The sequence below is a fragment of the Enhydra lutris genome, unplaced genomic scaffold (genome assembly GCF_002288905.1).
Source record: "Enhydra lutris kenyoni isolate GAN:26980312 unplaced genomic scaffold, ASM228890v2 scaffoldscaffold8, whole genome shotgun sequence".
In the NCBI taxonomy this organism is placed as follows: domain Eukaryota; kingdom Metazoa; phylum Chordata; class Mammalia; order Carnivora; family Mustelidae; genus Enhydra; species Enhydra lutris.
This window is the reverse complement of record NW_019154092.1, coordinates 26,280,859-26,297,012: the sequence shown is the minus strand read 5'-3', so window position 1 is coordinate 26,297,012 and position 16,154 is coordinate 26,280,859. Positions and strand designations below refer to the sequence as shown.

Genomic DNA, 16,154 nt, shown 5'->3' with positions numbered 1-16,154 from the left:
CTCCAGGCCCATAACTCGTAATTGCTCCTGTCCTAGTGCTTGAGAGATTGTGTCAAGGCTGCTAGGCACTGCCTTTTTCCAAAGTGCTGGTGCTACTGTTCACTGCTTCCGTCAGTCTTGTGTTCATCACAGAAGAGGATCACGCTCTTTTGGCTAGCCACCTTTTCACAGAAGGCCTCCTCGTGGGCTGCTGGCTTTGGGTCCGGCACCAACCCCATGTCCAAGTAGAAAATAGGCCACATACCAGAAACTACTTAGAAAAGGGCTGTGGGTACAGCCAATGTAATGAGACTTTTTCCAAGAGGGCCTTGCATGGGCCGTGCAGTGGAACCCCTTCACTTAGTCATGTGACCTCTGCAAAGTGGAGCCTCGCTTTACCTGTCTGGAAAATATGGGACTATAATATCAATTTCACAGTGTTGCAAGGATACAAAGAGGTGCAGTGCTTGAAGCTTGATAGACATTAGTTTGATATTTCCTTTCTTTCTCACAGCTTTGAGGGAGCCAGAATTTGTAATGACCAAGGGAATGAGAAACCTAGGAGAAATGGGTAGAGTTAAGGTGTTCTATACTTAGCTGTGCATCCCTAATTTACTTTTAATTAACAGGATTATTTCCCATCCGTAATAGAGAACAGCATACTAAAATACCTAAGTGTAAAATCTTATTAAAATGTGGTACAAAATAATTGAATACAATACCTCCCTAAATAATAGTTAAAGGAAGTCTGTGTAGGAAGAAGATCTCCTTTGATGAAAACTGTCCATGTATGAATGATACTTAATTTTCCTATATTCACCAAAAGCGATCTGGCTATAACTTCTTCTTCTTCTTCTTTTTTTTTTTTTTTTTTAATTTTTCTCTAGTGTAACAATGGGACTAGAGCACTGGATTGCCATAAAGATAAAGTTGGAACTTTTCCAATTGGAATTCAGATAAAATTGATTTCACAGATTTTAGCAATATTTTACCTTCAATCAGTTACACTCTAAAATCTATTTTAATGTGTGTTATTTATACAATATGAATGACTTCTTTGTCAGTGTTAGTATTTATAGATTCTCCAGAGGGCTTAATCCACTTTCAGCTTTTTAAAATTTATGTGAGACGTCCATGCTAACGAAGTAAAGTAGAAATTTCACTTTATCTAGAGGTTAAAAATAGTAAGTGCTTAATGTGAATGTTTTGATTTTTCTAAGTAAAGGAGAGCTAGAAATGTCATTTGTATTCTTTGCAGTTGAAGGTAGACTTATCTGGAGTTTTCCTGTCTTTTAATCCTTAATTCAAATAGAATACATTTGTAGCAACTTTCATGTATTTTGTCCTTACTGTTTGTGGAATAGTTCCCTTTAGGGTTTAAACCTGATAATTGCAATAGTTTTGAGATGCATTAATTTTTGAGATGAATTTAAATAATTCAGTTGAAAATCAGCAAAGAAGGAGAAGGTAAACAAACACACCTAAAAGAAGCTCAAAGACTGCTTAGGGTGACAAACCATCATGCATGTGTTTTTGTAAAAAGGGAGATGGGAGCCGTTTTAGAGTAAACCACATGTGGTGTTCCTGGGCTGTTCACAGGGACAGGCAGAGGAGAAACAAAGCTGGATATGATCCTGTGTCCAACCAGCTAGAGCAGGTAACTTGCTCAGAGGAAGGCAGTGTGCTCATTGCTATGAATGGTTTATTGTGTGATGGAAGGATTCAGTGGTTCATTCTAGAAGGAGGGAGACGTCAGTGAGAGGGGATGTTGTAATTGGGTCTTGCAAGATTGTTCAGTAGGCAGCTGAGGTAACAGGGTCAGAGCACCAAGGGTTCTGTGTTTCAAGAACAGAGGGTGGTCTGCTGTGACCAGGGTAGGTGTTTGGTGGGGCGTGTGGGAAGTGAGGCTGGACAGGGATGTGAGGGGCCTGAGGGCCGTGTGGGTTCCATGAATCCCTGGGCATCCATGAGATAGGCCTCAGATGGAGCAGAGCCCCTGAGCCTATATGCCAAGGTTTGAGTTATGGCCTCTGTGCATATCTGGAGGGTGAGCGTGCACAGTTTTCAAAGGACTGGGGCAAAAAAGGATAAAACACAAACAAACAAAAACCATTGCTTTAAGCAGATGAATAATATGACTAAGATGGTATTCAGAAAGATTATTCTAATGAGAAGTTGAAAAATGGATGAGAACAGGGAAACACTAGAATCTGAAAGCTTTCTGAGGGGGCCAAGAGGAATGACAAGGCATCGGAGAGAGGATGGGGCACCAGAGAGAACTCCGGGGCACCACTGGCCGGATGTAGTGACCAACTAGGGGATCAGGGTTCATGAGCAGTTTCTGACCTGGCGACTATTCACGGAAACAAGTAATACAGGATAAACAACACATTTGACGTTTCTGAGGAAGTTAATGAGGAAGTTAGTGTTGGGCCTGTTCTGTTTAAAGTTCGGAAGAGTTGACCTGGGGTCTGAATTTCATCAAAGAGATCCAGGCTGGAAATAGAGGAAGTGAGAGCGATGCTAAGAGTGGGTCTCTGGAGAACACCAGCACTTGTGGGAGTAAGGGGGCATCTACAGATGAAGGGAAACAGTTGGTCACAAAGCAGTGTCCCAGAGGCTAACGAGAGTTTCAAGGAGAGAGTGTTCTGTCTTGTGACGTACCTCAGAGCAGGTGGGCGGAGGACCTGTGAGGAGCCATAGAATTGAGCAAGAAGAAAGTGGGGACCACCGCCAGCGCAGTGTCAGTAGAGGGGTCGGGTAAGAGGCAACATATACTGTCTGGAGAAGTGATGCAGAGGTGTGTAAAAACCAGTCAGTTTAAAAAAAAGAGAGAGAAAGGGAAAGAGAGGAAGGTAAGGTATCAGGAGAAGGTGGGGGCAAGGGAAGAACTCTTGGGGAAGATGTGGACGTGAACGAGTTTTAGGCATTCCAGAAAGACAGGAGATGGGAAGTAGAAGGGAGCAGAAGGGAGGTATCCACAGAGCTAGATTCTGGAGAAATGTATAGGAAACAGAAATATGCTCAGGTCCAGGAATTAGCCTTGGAAAGTAGGACCACTTCTCCCCTGAGGCAAGAGGACAGGTCATTTGGAGATGAGGTGGAGAAAGTTAAGGGGGTTCATGCCAGTTGCTTTTGTGTTCCTAATAAAGTGGGAGGCCACATATATCTAAGAGGTTGATCTAGGACTGAGCAGTGTGAAAGGTAGAAGTAAATATTTAAAAAGTTGTTGTAGGGAATGAAAAGTGGAGCCAGCTAACCACAAGTTAAAGGTGACAGGCTAGCCAAAAGAGCCCCTCACCTTCCCTGGGGGGTCAAAATGCACAAATATTGTGACGCTTGTTTTTGTTGAAAGCTTACTATGTTCAAGGCAGTGTATTAAGTACTATCACTAAGGATGAGATTAGTGTGCTTATGTGATTTTCTTTAGTGGTATTTATTGGGTAGAGGATTCAAGCATGGACAATTATTGATCAGGTGTGTCAGATCAGGAAGTGGGGGCAAGTAAGAGTATTTGTGAGTGAATAGGGGTGGCTTAGTCTATTTGGGCTGCTAAAACAAAAATACCATCGACTGGATGGCTTAAACAATAAGTATTTATTTCACAGCCTTGGAGCCCAGAAGTGTTAAAATTAAAGTGCTCTAGCAGGTTCAGTGTCTGGTGAGGACCTGATTCTTGGTTCACAGATGGCCATCTTCTTACTGTGTCCCCACGTGGTGGAAAGGGTGAGGGATGTCTTTGGGATCTCTTTTATGAGACTCCTGACTCTATTTATGAAGGCTTTGTCTTCATGACCTAATCGCCTTCCTAATACCATCATGTTGAGGGTTAGGATTTTGACATACGAATTTTAGAGGCACAAACATTCAGCTCCTTACAAATGGCTGTGATGGGGTAGAGCTCATAGAGCTGTGTTTCTCTGAGTGTGGTCCGGGGATCATCTGCTCTAGAATCAGCTTGGGATACTGGTTAAAAATGTAAGCCTCTACGTCAAACCCCTGATCCCTAGAGAAGGTCAGGTTTCCTGGCTGCACACCCCAGAATACAGTTTGGCTTGGTTTAAGGAGAAAGGGAATCTGTGGAGAGATCCCAGGCAGTCCTCAGAAAACCTGGGTGGCATAGAGTTAGGGTTAGAGGCTGAAGAGCCGTGATGAGACCTAGACTCCTGCTGAAGCATCTCTCACTTTCCCTCAGCAGAGGTCGCAGTTTCCCCCAGGTGCTCCGGTCTGGAGACCAGAGTGCCCCCCACCCCAAACTGGAAGCTTCTGCCACTGCTTTTACCAGTAGGTAGTTTTGTGAGGTGCCCATGTCCTCATGGTGTTGTCTTCTGCTTTAAATGCTCCTGCTGGTGCGGTTGGTCACATGACTGCTCCTGCCTGCTAGAGAGGATGGGCGAGTGGGTTCTAGCTTCTTCCTCTGGAAGGCAGGACTCGGCGGTGGGCTGTTCAGACACTTGAAATGTGTTCACAGGGGTGTCTACTGACATAGGAGCTTTGAGAACAGGGCCAGTGACCCTCATTCTAAACAGCCATGCCTGCTGATTCTTAGCCATACCACCAAATTTAGTGAGCTTATTAGAAGCCAGCTAGATGGGGAAAATGAGGATGTAGCAGAGAGAATTTGAAGCCAGAGCTGACTGGCTTTCAGCTCTGATGCTGCCCGTCATTCTAGGTGACCGTGATGCTTAGGGGGTGAATACAGATCTGGGTTGATGGACAGGGAGGGGAGAGTACCTCTCTCTCTGTAAACAAGGCTGGATATTAAAAGGTGGTATGATTAACAATCATAAACGTGAAAGGAGGTGAATTTATGAAAGAACAAAGTAAACATTTTTTTTTTTTTTTTTGGTAAATTGTAGCTATAAGTCTGTGGAATACGTTCTTTTATCCCTGACTCCAAGATGGTAGACCTAGAAAAGTGAGCACTTAGCACAGTTTGAAAGGAAGAATAATTGTTCATTTAAGATGAAGAGTGGGGAGATATTCTAGAAAAAACACTGAGGTGCTACACATGGAAATTTCTTGGCAGTGAAATGGTTCCAGAAAATACATTTGAAATCACAGGAGGAATATACGACATACTGTATTTTCTTTTCTTTCTTTCTTTCTTTCTTTCTTTCTTTCTTTCTTTCTTTCTTTCTTTTTCTTTCTTTTTTTTTTTTTTTTTTTTTTTTGATATATCATATTTTCCTGACAAGGCACACCATTAATTTTATAATGGCTTTTTGGGAACAAGGAAGAAGCAGTGCATTAAATGCACACATTATGGGGTATATCCTTATATCAGGGTGCTAAAACATAAATGAGTGCGTGTGTCAGAGTTGAGGAAATAAGTAATAGTTGTGGACTGTGACAATAGAGGAGGTTGGCATCTTCTTAACAGTCAAGAACTAGGAAAATCATTTGGAAGAATGTGATAAAGGCTGTGAGAACTTCTGGGCTGAGACAAGGGCCTATTGGGTGGTTAGAGGGCCTGGGTGGGGACAAAAATCAGGTTTCAGTTAGTCATTCAGAGTAAAGCAGGAGAAAACCATAAGCAAGGGAGGAAGTCAGGTGTTAAGAACTGTGTGTTCACCCTTCGGTGGGCAGGATCAGGGGATGAGAACTTGGGCTGGCTGGGAGCTGTTATTTTGGGTCATTTACTTGGGGGGCACCTTTTGCACGAATGTCTTATAGGCATATTTTAGCACTTGATGGAGCCAGTGGGTGGAAGCACAGGTTGAAAGGAAGCCGAAGAAAGAGAGGTGAGACAGAATTTGGACATGGCCGCTTTACCCTTCTTACCCATTCATTCATTCGTTTGCTCATTCATCCATCTAGTGTCCAGGCATTGGTCATGTGGGGCTAAAAACCACTCTGTGTTTAGAATACTTAGATTTGGGGGGTCCATGGGTGGTGTTAAGTGTCCGACACTTGGTTTCAGGTCATGATCTCAGGGTCGTGAGATCGAGCCCTGCATTGGACTCCATGTTCAGTGAGGGGTCTGCTTGAGATTCTCTCTCTTCCTCCCTCTCTGCACCTCTCCCTGCTTGTATGCTTTCCAAATAAATAACTAAATAAATAAAATCTTTTTTAAAAAAAGAAGAATTCTTAAATTTGGTTACTTTAGGAGTAGTTGAGTAAGAAATTACTTGTGTAAACAGACATAAAATTCCAGAGTTTTGGGCGCCTGGGTGGCTCAGTCGGTTAAGCATCTGCCTTCAGTTCAGGTCATGATCTATGGGTCCCGGGTTCAAGCCCCACATTGGCCTTCCTGCTTGGTGGGTAGTCTGCTTCTCTCCCCCGCTCCCCCCGCCCCTCTCCATTGCTTGTTCTCTCTCTCTCTCTCTCTCAAGTAAATAAATAAAATCTTTTTTTAAAAATTCCAGAAGTTGAGAAGCCCAAGTAATTCCCCATTGGGAATTGGCAGTTTCTGGTGTTGGTTCCAAAGGGGGCAGTGGGTGACTGGGGACAAGATGACTGATGTAACCAAATGGCCTTGAGCTGTGTTCAGGCAGCCGTCCAGAGGGTAGAGGAGACAAATGGGCTCTCTTACCATAAAAATCATATTTTGACTTTGGGGTGGAATTAACCTGATGGGATATTTCTTCAGGAAATTTAGGTCTTTCTCAACACTGTCATCAGATCATTGGGCTGTGTGCATTTGAAGTGGTGATAAAAAGCCAGAGTATCCAGAATTAGGCTTTAGATACCAAGAAATAGATAATAGGCCCTAAGCCGAGTGAAGGAGTCATGGAAAGATGTTGATTTATAGGGAAACAACTCCCTGGCTACAGATAATATATGCCTTAAATTTTACTTGAAATGTAAAAAAAAATGTAAATGTAGGTAATTCATATGTATTGACTATTCTTTTAAGAATTATATTTTATTTATTTATTTATTTATTTATTTATTTATTTTTTGAGGGAGAGAGCATGAGATCAGGGAGGGTCAGAGGGAGAAGCAGACTCCCCTCAGAGCAAGGATCCTGACGCAGGACTTGGTTCTGGGACTCCAGGGTCATGACCTGAGCTGAAGGCAGTCACTTAATCAACTGAGCCACCCAGGCATCCAAGGATTACATTTTAATAGAAAAAGTAGTATCCTAAGTCATGTAATGCAATACCATACGGTGCACACTACCATGAGCCTATGGTTTGGGCCTGCACATACCTGATGGACCCCAGACCCATTTAGGTTTCCAAACTGTGTGGCATTATTGCATGTCTTGCTAATTCAGCATTAAGAAGTTATAGTAAACGTCATATATAACCAATGATGCAACTATGTTTTTCTCACACATAAAATAAATAGTTTGCCGTGCAGGCTTAGTTGGCAGGACTAATAGGTAGCTTACACTCGATTTCATTCTTCCACTTGATCCCAGCTGAGGCCTAGATCTTTCCTTTCTAACCCTAGTTCTACCTTCAGAATGGTGAAAATCAAGATTTGATAAATTATGTTATTTATGTGCTGATGAAACTACTAGATACATTGATTTCAGCAAATATATTTATTTTTTGACCTTTTCATTTCTAATTGGGGAATGAGCACACTTTCTCATTGGAAGAGCTCAGATTAGCACAGGTGCGGCATGAAGATTGGGGGTTCTCTGTGGAGCTCAGTGGGTCCTTCCTCTCCAGTTGCCCTTGAAATCTCAACAAATGAAATAAAGGGGGCTAGCCTGGCTGATTGCTTACTTCTCCACAAGTAAAGAGAGATGTGTCCTCTCTTGGTATCAGTGCACTGGAGTGCTTCTTTGAGTGGCACCTGAAGGGGACATCCAGTATGTAAAGGAGGTGAAAGTAGCTTCAGTGGGTGTAGTGGTCAGGGAGGACTTGTGGTCCTCCCTGACCACAGGCTCATTTTGAGAGGTTTTTTTCTCCTGAGGTTTGCTTGGAAACCACATTACGAGTAGTTCATCTGCACAGTGCCTCTTCCTGGCTATTCTCTATAATATGCCTCCTTTCCCTTCACTTTCTGTGCATTGGGGTCTTTTCCTCAATATCATGTGTTGAGATGCTGGAGCTGGTGTATTAAGAATATACAGATTATGACCTGCTGAGTGAGGGGCACAAGCCACCTACCTGGGATTGGCAGGAAGCTCCCTCAGCATCCACGCTCCCACTTTGGGAGTGAAACCCAAACCCATGGGGTCTTTTGACTGAACTCACAGTTTCAGTATAACCCCACAAAGGAAGCAGTCACAAGATTCAATTACTTACAGATCCCAGAAGCAAGGGGGCGCAGTGAGCTGGGGGAAGGGCAGTCCTCTGTTTCAGGTAGAGTGAGGAGACAGAGCAGGGAGCCAGCACCTATCACTTTCAGGGTGCTTGGGGCAGAGGTCACTTAAATTTTTTGTGGGCATCATTCTAAGTGGTAATTTTAAAAGGTGCCCTGGCAAAAGCAAAGCAGAAATTTTTAGTGGAAATCCTAAACTCAAGTCCTTATCTAAGTGTCCGGTTTCTGGGTATGACTAGGGTTATCATTCTTTGAAATGCCTAGGCAACAATTCAGAAAAACAGAGCTGCTTTTCAGAAGAACAATGTTGTTTTTTTCATCACAGTTGACCCAGTGATGCCCAGGCATTAATCTTTAAGGAAAATCATAGGCACTATCTGGACAGTAGAGATTAACCACTGTCAGGGTTTTGGTCACTCAGTTCATAAAACACTTGAGCAAAGCAAAAACGCCAGTCAACAGTCCCAGTAGACAAACAATTTGAAATGCTGTCCATAATCGCCCTCCCCATTTGTTGGGGTCTAGCCAAGAAAATAAACCAACACCCCTGGATAAGGTTAAAATAAGTATTTGATGAAACACTTGGGTGAGATTATGGAATACTTTGTACCTGTTGGGCCATCATTTGTAAATTTGTCTGAAGCTTCCCAGAATTATTTAATACACACGCAGCAGGTGGGGCCTTGCCAGCACACACAGCCCCTTCCCTGGCCAGTAGGTCATCTAAAACGGAATGGTTATCCAGAACTGTCTGTGCTAGGGAATCTTGTTGTTGTGTGAGGGCTGGTCTTTGGTGTCACGGCCTCATGTGTTCGGCAGGGCGGTTGACAGGTTGGTATTTGTTTTCATAAATCGTTGTGTGCCCCATGTGGTGGTCCCTAGCCCAGTTCCAGCGAGGGAGAGCAGCAGACCTCGGCTCCATATAATGCGGCTAGATTCTGCCTGGTTTTGACGTGAGGGGGCAGAGAGATGGAGGCGGGTTGTTGGGTTCAGTGATTTGTAAGGGGAGCTCCAGGGAGACGAAAGTACGATGCCATGACTAGACAGGACTCTTGGGGGCTGGCACGGAGGCAGATGCATTGGAGGTCGAGTGAAGAAGTGCACGTACAGAGAGCCACGTGTGTGTGATGGCCCTGATGCACTGCCCCTGCGGTGGACACGAGCTGCTTCATCAGGGAAGCCAAGATAAGTTGGAAGTTCCTGCAGGATGGCTGGGCCCTGGGGGTTGTTCTCCTGGGGATGAGGCAGAGATCATTCTCATCCGTGTGCTTTTGGTGCTTGGGCAGGTGTGGGAGATTATACAGGGCACTGGGGCACTCCTGCCAAGTATCACATCATGTGCTGCAAAGTGTCCTGCCTGAGAGCATTTGAGCAGTGTAGAGAGAAGCCCGGCAGCCACAGGGAGGTGTGGGGGCCCTTCTGCTGGTCCATTGGGGATGGGGTCAGTAAATCAGCTTGGTAGGCCCCTAACTCGGGAAGCAGCCTTTCCTGAGCCTGGTAACATGCCTAGCAATTACAGTGGCCCCCATATGAGCTCTGATTTCTGCTTATTGTATAAAAATAGGATGACTGTTGGAGGGCTTAAATGGGAGGACTGTCTGTTATATGTGTCCTAGTGGATAATTAGAGAACTCTATCAGTGATTGTCCCCTGGGGGAGAGATAGACTCTGGGGAACTGCTGGGTCCCTAGGGCAGTGGCCTTAGCAGCTTGTACTCTTGGAGGTCAGAGTATGGGACCCCAGATCCTGCTGCCAGGGCTGGGACATTCTAAGTGGTGATGGCCTTGGCTCTCACAAGGGGCTGGCGGTCTTTCAAAGAGCCCACAGCGTCTGAGCAAAGGCTTCTGACTCGTATTTGAGCCGTCTGGGAGTAGAGACCCCTGATCTCCAGAGCTGCCCATACAGAGGGGCCTGTTGGTCATCGTGTGTGGGAGGGAGCTGAATCGAGGGAGACTGATAAGGGGCCTGGGAGCCCTTATGTCTCCTAGGAGCTTCTGTTGGGTTCCTGGGTGAAGGGGCAGAGGGGCTGTTCGCCCTCATCACACCGGCAAACAAGGTTTGGCCTTCAGGAAAATTATCATGTTTAGCTACAGCGCTGATGTGGTTTAATGCCTATTTTGCTGTATCTGACACTGTAGTGAGCTGTAACAATATGGCCTTATAACTGGGGGGCGGGGGGAGCTTTAAGAAGAACTCCTTAGGGGTGCCTGGGTGGCTCAGTCGGTTAAGCCTCCAACTCTTGGTTTTGGCTCAGATCATGATCTCAGGGTCATGGGATCCAGTGAGTTGGGCTCCCTGCTCAGCGGGGCGTCTGCTTCCCTTCTTTCTCTCCCTCTGCCCCTCCCTCTACTTGTACTCTCTCTGTCTCTCAAAAAGAAATAAATAGATCTTTAAAGAAAAAAAAAAAAGAACTCCTTAGATTCTGGCCCCAAGGGCACCTTCTGGGTTGGAAGTGGTGAGCGGTGGTGGGGGGCAGGGGATTGTCTGTGGAAGCATGATGGTCAGCGCGTCATGCCCAGTGAGCCATCCCAGTTTTCCACGGGAGGAGGGAGCTTCATCTGGGCTCGTCTGCTCCCAGTGAACCTGAGCTGTAGTAACTGTGATGGGTGGATGGGCCTGGAGCCACCAAGGAAACCCAAGTGAGGAGAGGCGGGGCTGCTTTCCCCTTATCCCTGTTGGACCCCGGAGGCTAGTAGCAGTGGTCTCTTTCTGGGAGTCTCTTCCCTTGTTTGTCTTCATCTCCCTCATCGGTAGTTCAGTTCCTTTGGGAGTGCTGTCGCTGTGCTGACAAGTCCGGAGTCTCCCCTAGGATGTCTCTAATAAAAAAGGGCTTCACTACCTTGGGTGGTGTTTTGTTTGCTGTTTTTTGAATAAATTGTGAATTTTGGGGTCTTTGGCCAAATGGCTAGGGCAGGCATCTTAAGTGCTATAACCAACAGCTTGGAGCTGGTTCAAAAGACCTGTGAGAGCCAACTGGCACCCTTCTCCCCCTCCCCATGGGCAGATTTTTCTAGAAAACCTTTGCATTTCTATCTTGTTTAGTTACTTGCCTCTTCCGTTTCACACTGGTGATTGGATGTTCTGGTTGGACAGACAGTAACAGGGAACACCTGGGATGGAGGCGGCCTCTTCCCTGACCCATGTGCTGCCACCTCCCGTTTTAGGTTATCCCAGCCAACCCCCTGGGTGGTCGGGGCTTAACCCCCACCAGCATGACATGAGCTGATGTGTCCCAGGCCTCAAGAGCGTAGTAGCAGCCTTACGGAGGCACGTCGATACGCCGCACTGCTCGATGCAGCCCAAGCCATGTGAGCAGGGGTCCTGCAAGCATCTCGTGGTTTTTCAGCCTCCTCTGGGCACATGGGAGGAGCTGCTACCATGTTTTCAGGGCCCCTGCTTTCAGTGAGAATTTGTTTTGCTGTACCAGGCCAGGGCCGGGGCTCCTGATAACCCGTGTAGCTGGGGGATCATTTGTGACAACAGCAAGGAATGTGGCAGCCTTGGCCACCTGGAGCGCCATGCTGCCCCCCTAGAACCACCTCTTCCGTGGGTCCTGGCCGGCTTTCCAAGCTCGGCACCCCAGTCCCAGCCAGCAACTTGGTAGGTACAGCAGCCAGCCTCCCCTGGGTCCCTCCTCTAAGGGCACTCTCCTTGCTCCTGGGACCTCACCCACGTCCCGTCTCCCTGCAGGGGGAAAGGAGGCCGAGCCTTGGTGTTCGTGGTTATCAGCTCACCTTGGCCGGGTGCTGGGACTTCGGCAGGCGAGTATTGCCAGCTTCCTCCAGACCTGCTACCTCGCCGGCACTCACACGTCAGCTGCGGCCTGCTGGCAGTCGTCTTTGCAGGCAGTCTCACTTTGACAGCAGCCACAGTTTGGGATGGGGATCTGTGGCCACGTCTGACCGCCGCAGTAGACAGCGGTGCCCAGCCATGCCACAGACCTGCCAGCAGGCCGGGCTCTCTCCCTGGGAGACTGAGCCTGGCAGAGGGCGTTAGGAAGCCGTTGGCAGCTCCGGGGCGTTGTGCGGGGCTACAGGCCACACGCACAGTTGTCTCCTCATTGCCAGTTGTGCTGAGAAACAGGACTGGTATGCTGAATTAAGGACACCCAGAGGGTGACTTGCTGCCACCTGGGATTGGCAGGTAGCAACCTCAGCATCCATGCTCCCACTTGGGGGAAGTGAAACCCAAACCCATGGGGTCCTTTTGACTGAACTTACAGTTTCATATAGCCCCATAAAGGAAGTAGAGTCACAAGATTTAATCGCTTACAGATCCCAGACGCAAGGGAGTGCAGTGAGCTGGGAGAAGGACAGGCCTCTGTCAGGTGGAGTGAGCAAGAGACGGGGCAGGGAGCCAGCACCTGTCACTTTCAGGGTGCTTGGGGCAGAGGTTGCTTAACTTTTTTTGTGGGCTTCATTCTACGTGATTATTTAAAAAGGTGCGGTGGGAAAAGCAAAGGAGGAATTTATGGCAGGAATCCTAAAGTCACGTCCTTATCTAAATGTTGGGCCTCTGGGTGGGTGTGAGTAGGGTTATCATACCTTGAAATGCCTTAGCAGCAACTCCGCAAAACAGTTTGTTGGTCTCATCACACGTCACCCCATCGCACTAAGTGTGCGTTTCTTCTTCTTCCTCTCTCTCTGGTCCCATTTTCAGTGTTCCCCGTGGTGGCAGTCCTGTCTTGGAGGCCTGTCCTCTACCTGCCACCCCCCTCCCCCACAAATAGTAACACTGTGACCGCTGGCATGCAGCGTCATGCCACTGGGTCATCTTCGGCCATCAGCCAGTAAGAGATCAGGATTTCAGAGCCAAGAGCAGTAAGCACATGGGAAGGCTGCTGAGGGACTCTGGGGAATGTGCATGGTGGGGCAGTCTGAGGGGAGGTGAACTCGGGGTGCCTGGAGCATTAGAGAGGAAAACAGTGGCCCCCGCAGGCCCTGCCCACGGAGAAGAGGGATAGACAGCTAGCTTCCTAATTTGCCAGCACACGCATGTTTGAGAGGAGAACTACACGGAATGAGACTGGAGAGAGCTGCTGACCGTGCTGATGATGGCCGCGGGGTCAGGCCCTGTCAAGCTGGAGCACCGACAAAGAAATCGGTGTCACCCCCATCAAGAGTCCCCCAAGCTTCGGAGACTTCTGTGAACTGTCTGTAATTTAGCCTAATGACTATCATTTTAGCCGTCACGCACACCACTGAGTGCATCTGATTTATCTGTGTGAGTTTTATTTGATTATGGTGGTAGATCCCGTGTTTGTCCGCGGAGTCTGTACTTGGGCTCATCAGTCTCATGTCATGACCTGCTCTTTCTCTGCAAGTTCATAGGTTACTCTTTCCTTTAGGTGACCCTTGTCACACGAAAGCCTGGGTGATTGGTTGTAAAATACCACGAACATTGTCAGGTGAACTGGCAGACGTGAGAAGATGGCACATTTTTTCCCAGCTTACCCTCTGAACTGTAGACATTTATATTTTAGAATACTTCTCTTTGGCCTGTCTCTGTGCTTAGTGGAAGCTGCTGGTCTTCCTGCCTACTTAGGAGGAGGGAGGGATGGGAAGGGAAGGGCTCTATCCAAGAGGAGCTGAGGGTTGTATACGTGGAATCAGGGCCACTCAGGCTCAGAGGACTTGAAGTGGGAAACCTCATTTGTTGGTATGTATTTCATGAGATGAAGAGTGAGTCAGAACTTAGTTCTGTAAGTTCTTAGTTCTGTTTTTGATTGAGTTAACAGGTAGATGGATGGAATGGCTTTCCATCCAAGAGTCATTCCTATTTCAGTGGTATACAGCGGAGAAGCTACTAGTAAAGACACCTCCGGGAATATGTTTGTTAATTCAGAGAGCGAATGCCTAGTAGGCCAGGAACATCTTAAAAGCCTGTAGTTTTCCACTTTTGCCTATCAAGGGGATACTGCGTAGGTACTAAAAATATAAATTCGTTGAGTTGTGTTTGCAAATTCTCTCAAGAAGTGTGAGTGAAGTAGAGGAGAGTAATAGCAGCTAGCGTATATTGAGTGTGTGCCTTTGTGGCTGACACGCCGCTTGATCCTTCATGTGCGTGCACTATTTTGTCTAGTGGATGCAGCCACATGGAGAGGCAGGTGTCACCATCTACTTTTACAGAGAAGGCAGCTGAGGCACGGAGAAGTTCCATAGTGTCCCTAGTGCACAGAAGGTAGGATTCGGCAGCTCCCTGCCAATCTAACTTCTTCATTAACCCCCTTATGTACTGTGCTCTCATGCTGCCTATGTTGGTTATGTTGAAACTAAAAGTCCTTTTAAGAGACTTGAACACATTGTAACATTACAATAATAAGCTAATTTGTAATGACATGCAAACATTTCCCAAAGAATAGTAAAATATTCACTGTGGTACTCAGAGCAAAAAAAATTTAACAATTTGATTTATCTTCGGCTTATTTACCAAAGACGGTGGAGTGCTCGTATCAGGTATCATCCGGATGAGAACCGAAAGGGGGTGGTACTAATAGTTCCGTGGTGATAACAGGAGTGCACTGGACTGTCCTAGCAGCCAAGTCACGCCGTCACCCTACTGACTGTTGTCTGTCTTGCTCCATATTAAAACAGTTCTTCACGTGTTTGACCTTCTAGGGGGATTCCTCAATGTCAATGTAAGTGAAATCAGTTTTGATGAAATTCATCAACTCTTCTCCAAGGATTTAGATATTGAGCCAGGAGGTCACTGGAGGCCTAAAGACTGTAAACCCAGATGGAAGGTGAGGTAAATTTTTTCCTAAGTAATGTCATTGTTCCTATGTGTCTGAGTGAGGAAAAGTGCGTTTGATTCAGGATATACAGTGAAATACCTTTGTCTCTTGAAAATTTAAGACCTCAGAAGTTTTGCATTTAATGTATAGGTGTTCACAGTCGAGGTACGATCTAGTAGTGTTCCTTGTGAAGACTCTGACCAGACCTGCGTGTTAACAAAATACGTGCTCGTGTGCATCTCGTGGAGATTCTGCTAATAAATGCCTCACTTGCGATTGGCTTGGAAAACAGCTTTTTCCCCCCCTGTTTTCCTGTTTCCTTCTCTGCTTCCTGCTGCTATCCCTAATGATTACTCTCACCTGCAGGCATAGCCTCACCAAGTCCTGAACCGTGATTTCCAGGTGGGTCTCACGTCGGGGTTCCTCAGAGTCCCGGAACCTTGACGCGGCGGCTCAGAGGTCCCTGTGGGATGCGATAAGGAAAACTTAGGTATTTCAGAAGGCAGAGCACAAGCTTTTTATCTTTTTGACATGTCAGAGTTCTAATTAATGTTTTGTTTGAAAAACTATAAGGGAGTAGGTCTGCCTCTGCTGCTTAAAATAAATTGAAAACTGTGATTTAAATCAGAGTTGCTTACAGTACTGTGAAATTGGCTAGTTGGGTGCATATTCTGGTAAGGCGGTTATGTTTGAGTAGGAAGTAGCGTTCACATAATTCAAGTTAAAACTACATATGATTAAATCATACGTCCTATCCTCAAGGAGTGTGATATAGCCTTAATTTGGAAAGAGTTTTCAATTCCTCTTTTTAGCATTAGTATTTTGCTAAAATATATGTCTTTTTGTACACAAAATCACTGCTGAGAAGGAGATTTTAGTTAAAAGCCCTTTGACTTAATTGGCCTTGAACTCTGTGTTTGGGGAAGTATGTTATTTATACCTGCATCCCTAACGCAGAGTATGTTGTCTTGTCTAAGGTAAGCCCTAAACCTGGTTTTGTTGAATTGAGGTTATGAGATAAATAAATGTCTTGAGACAAATTATTAAATACAGCTTTGGTTGTTTTTTTTTTGTCTGTTTGTTTGTTTTGCCTCAAACAAGTTGTAAAGGTGCTGAAATGGATTCCAGTACAAATTTTGGCAGATCATTTATTTTACAGTTGTCTGGTCAGATTCCATTAATAAATGAATCTTCGTATTTCACGACTGATTTTTTTCAC

At 46.0% G+C, this 16,154-nt stretch overlaps 1 protein-coding gene across 2 annotated transcripts in view; it reads left to right on the top strand.

The window, feature by feature from the left end:
- LOC111142529 (beta-1,4-galactosyltransferase 6) overlaps positions 1-16,154 on the top strand; it is a 66,281-nt gene that overhangs the window by 33,159 nt on the left and 16,968 nt on the right. For both annotated transcript variants that reach the window (XM_022495775.1, XM_022495777.1), the window contains one exon: positions 14,820-14,944. In XM_022495775.1, coding sequence (XP_022351483.1) covers positions 14,820-14,944 — 125 coding nt within the window. The remainder of the gene's footprint in view (positions 1-14,819; positions 14,945-16,154) is intronic.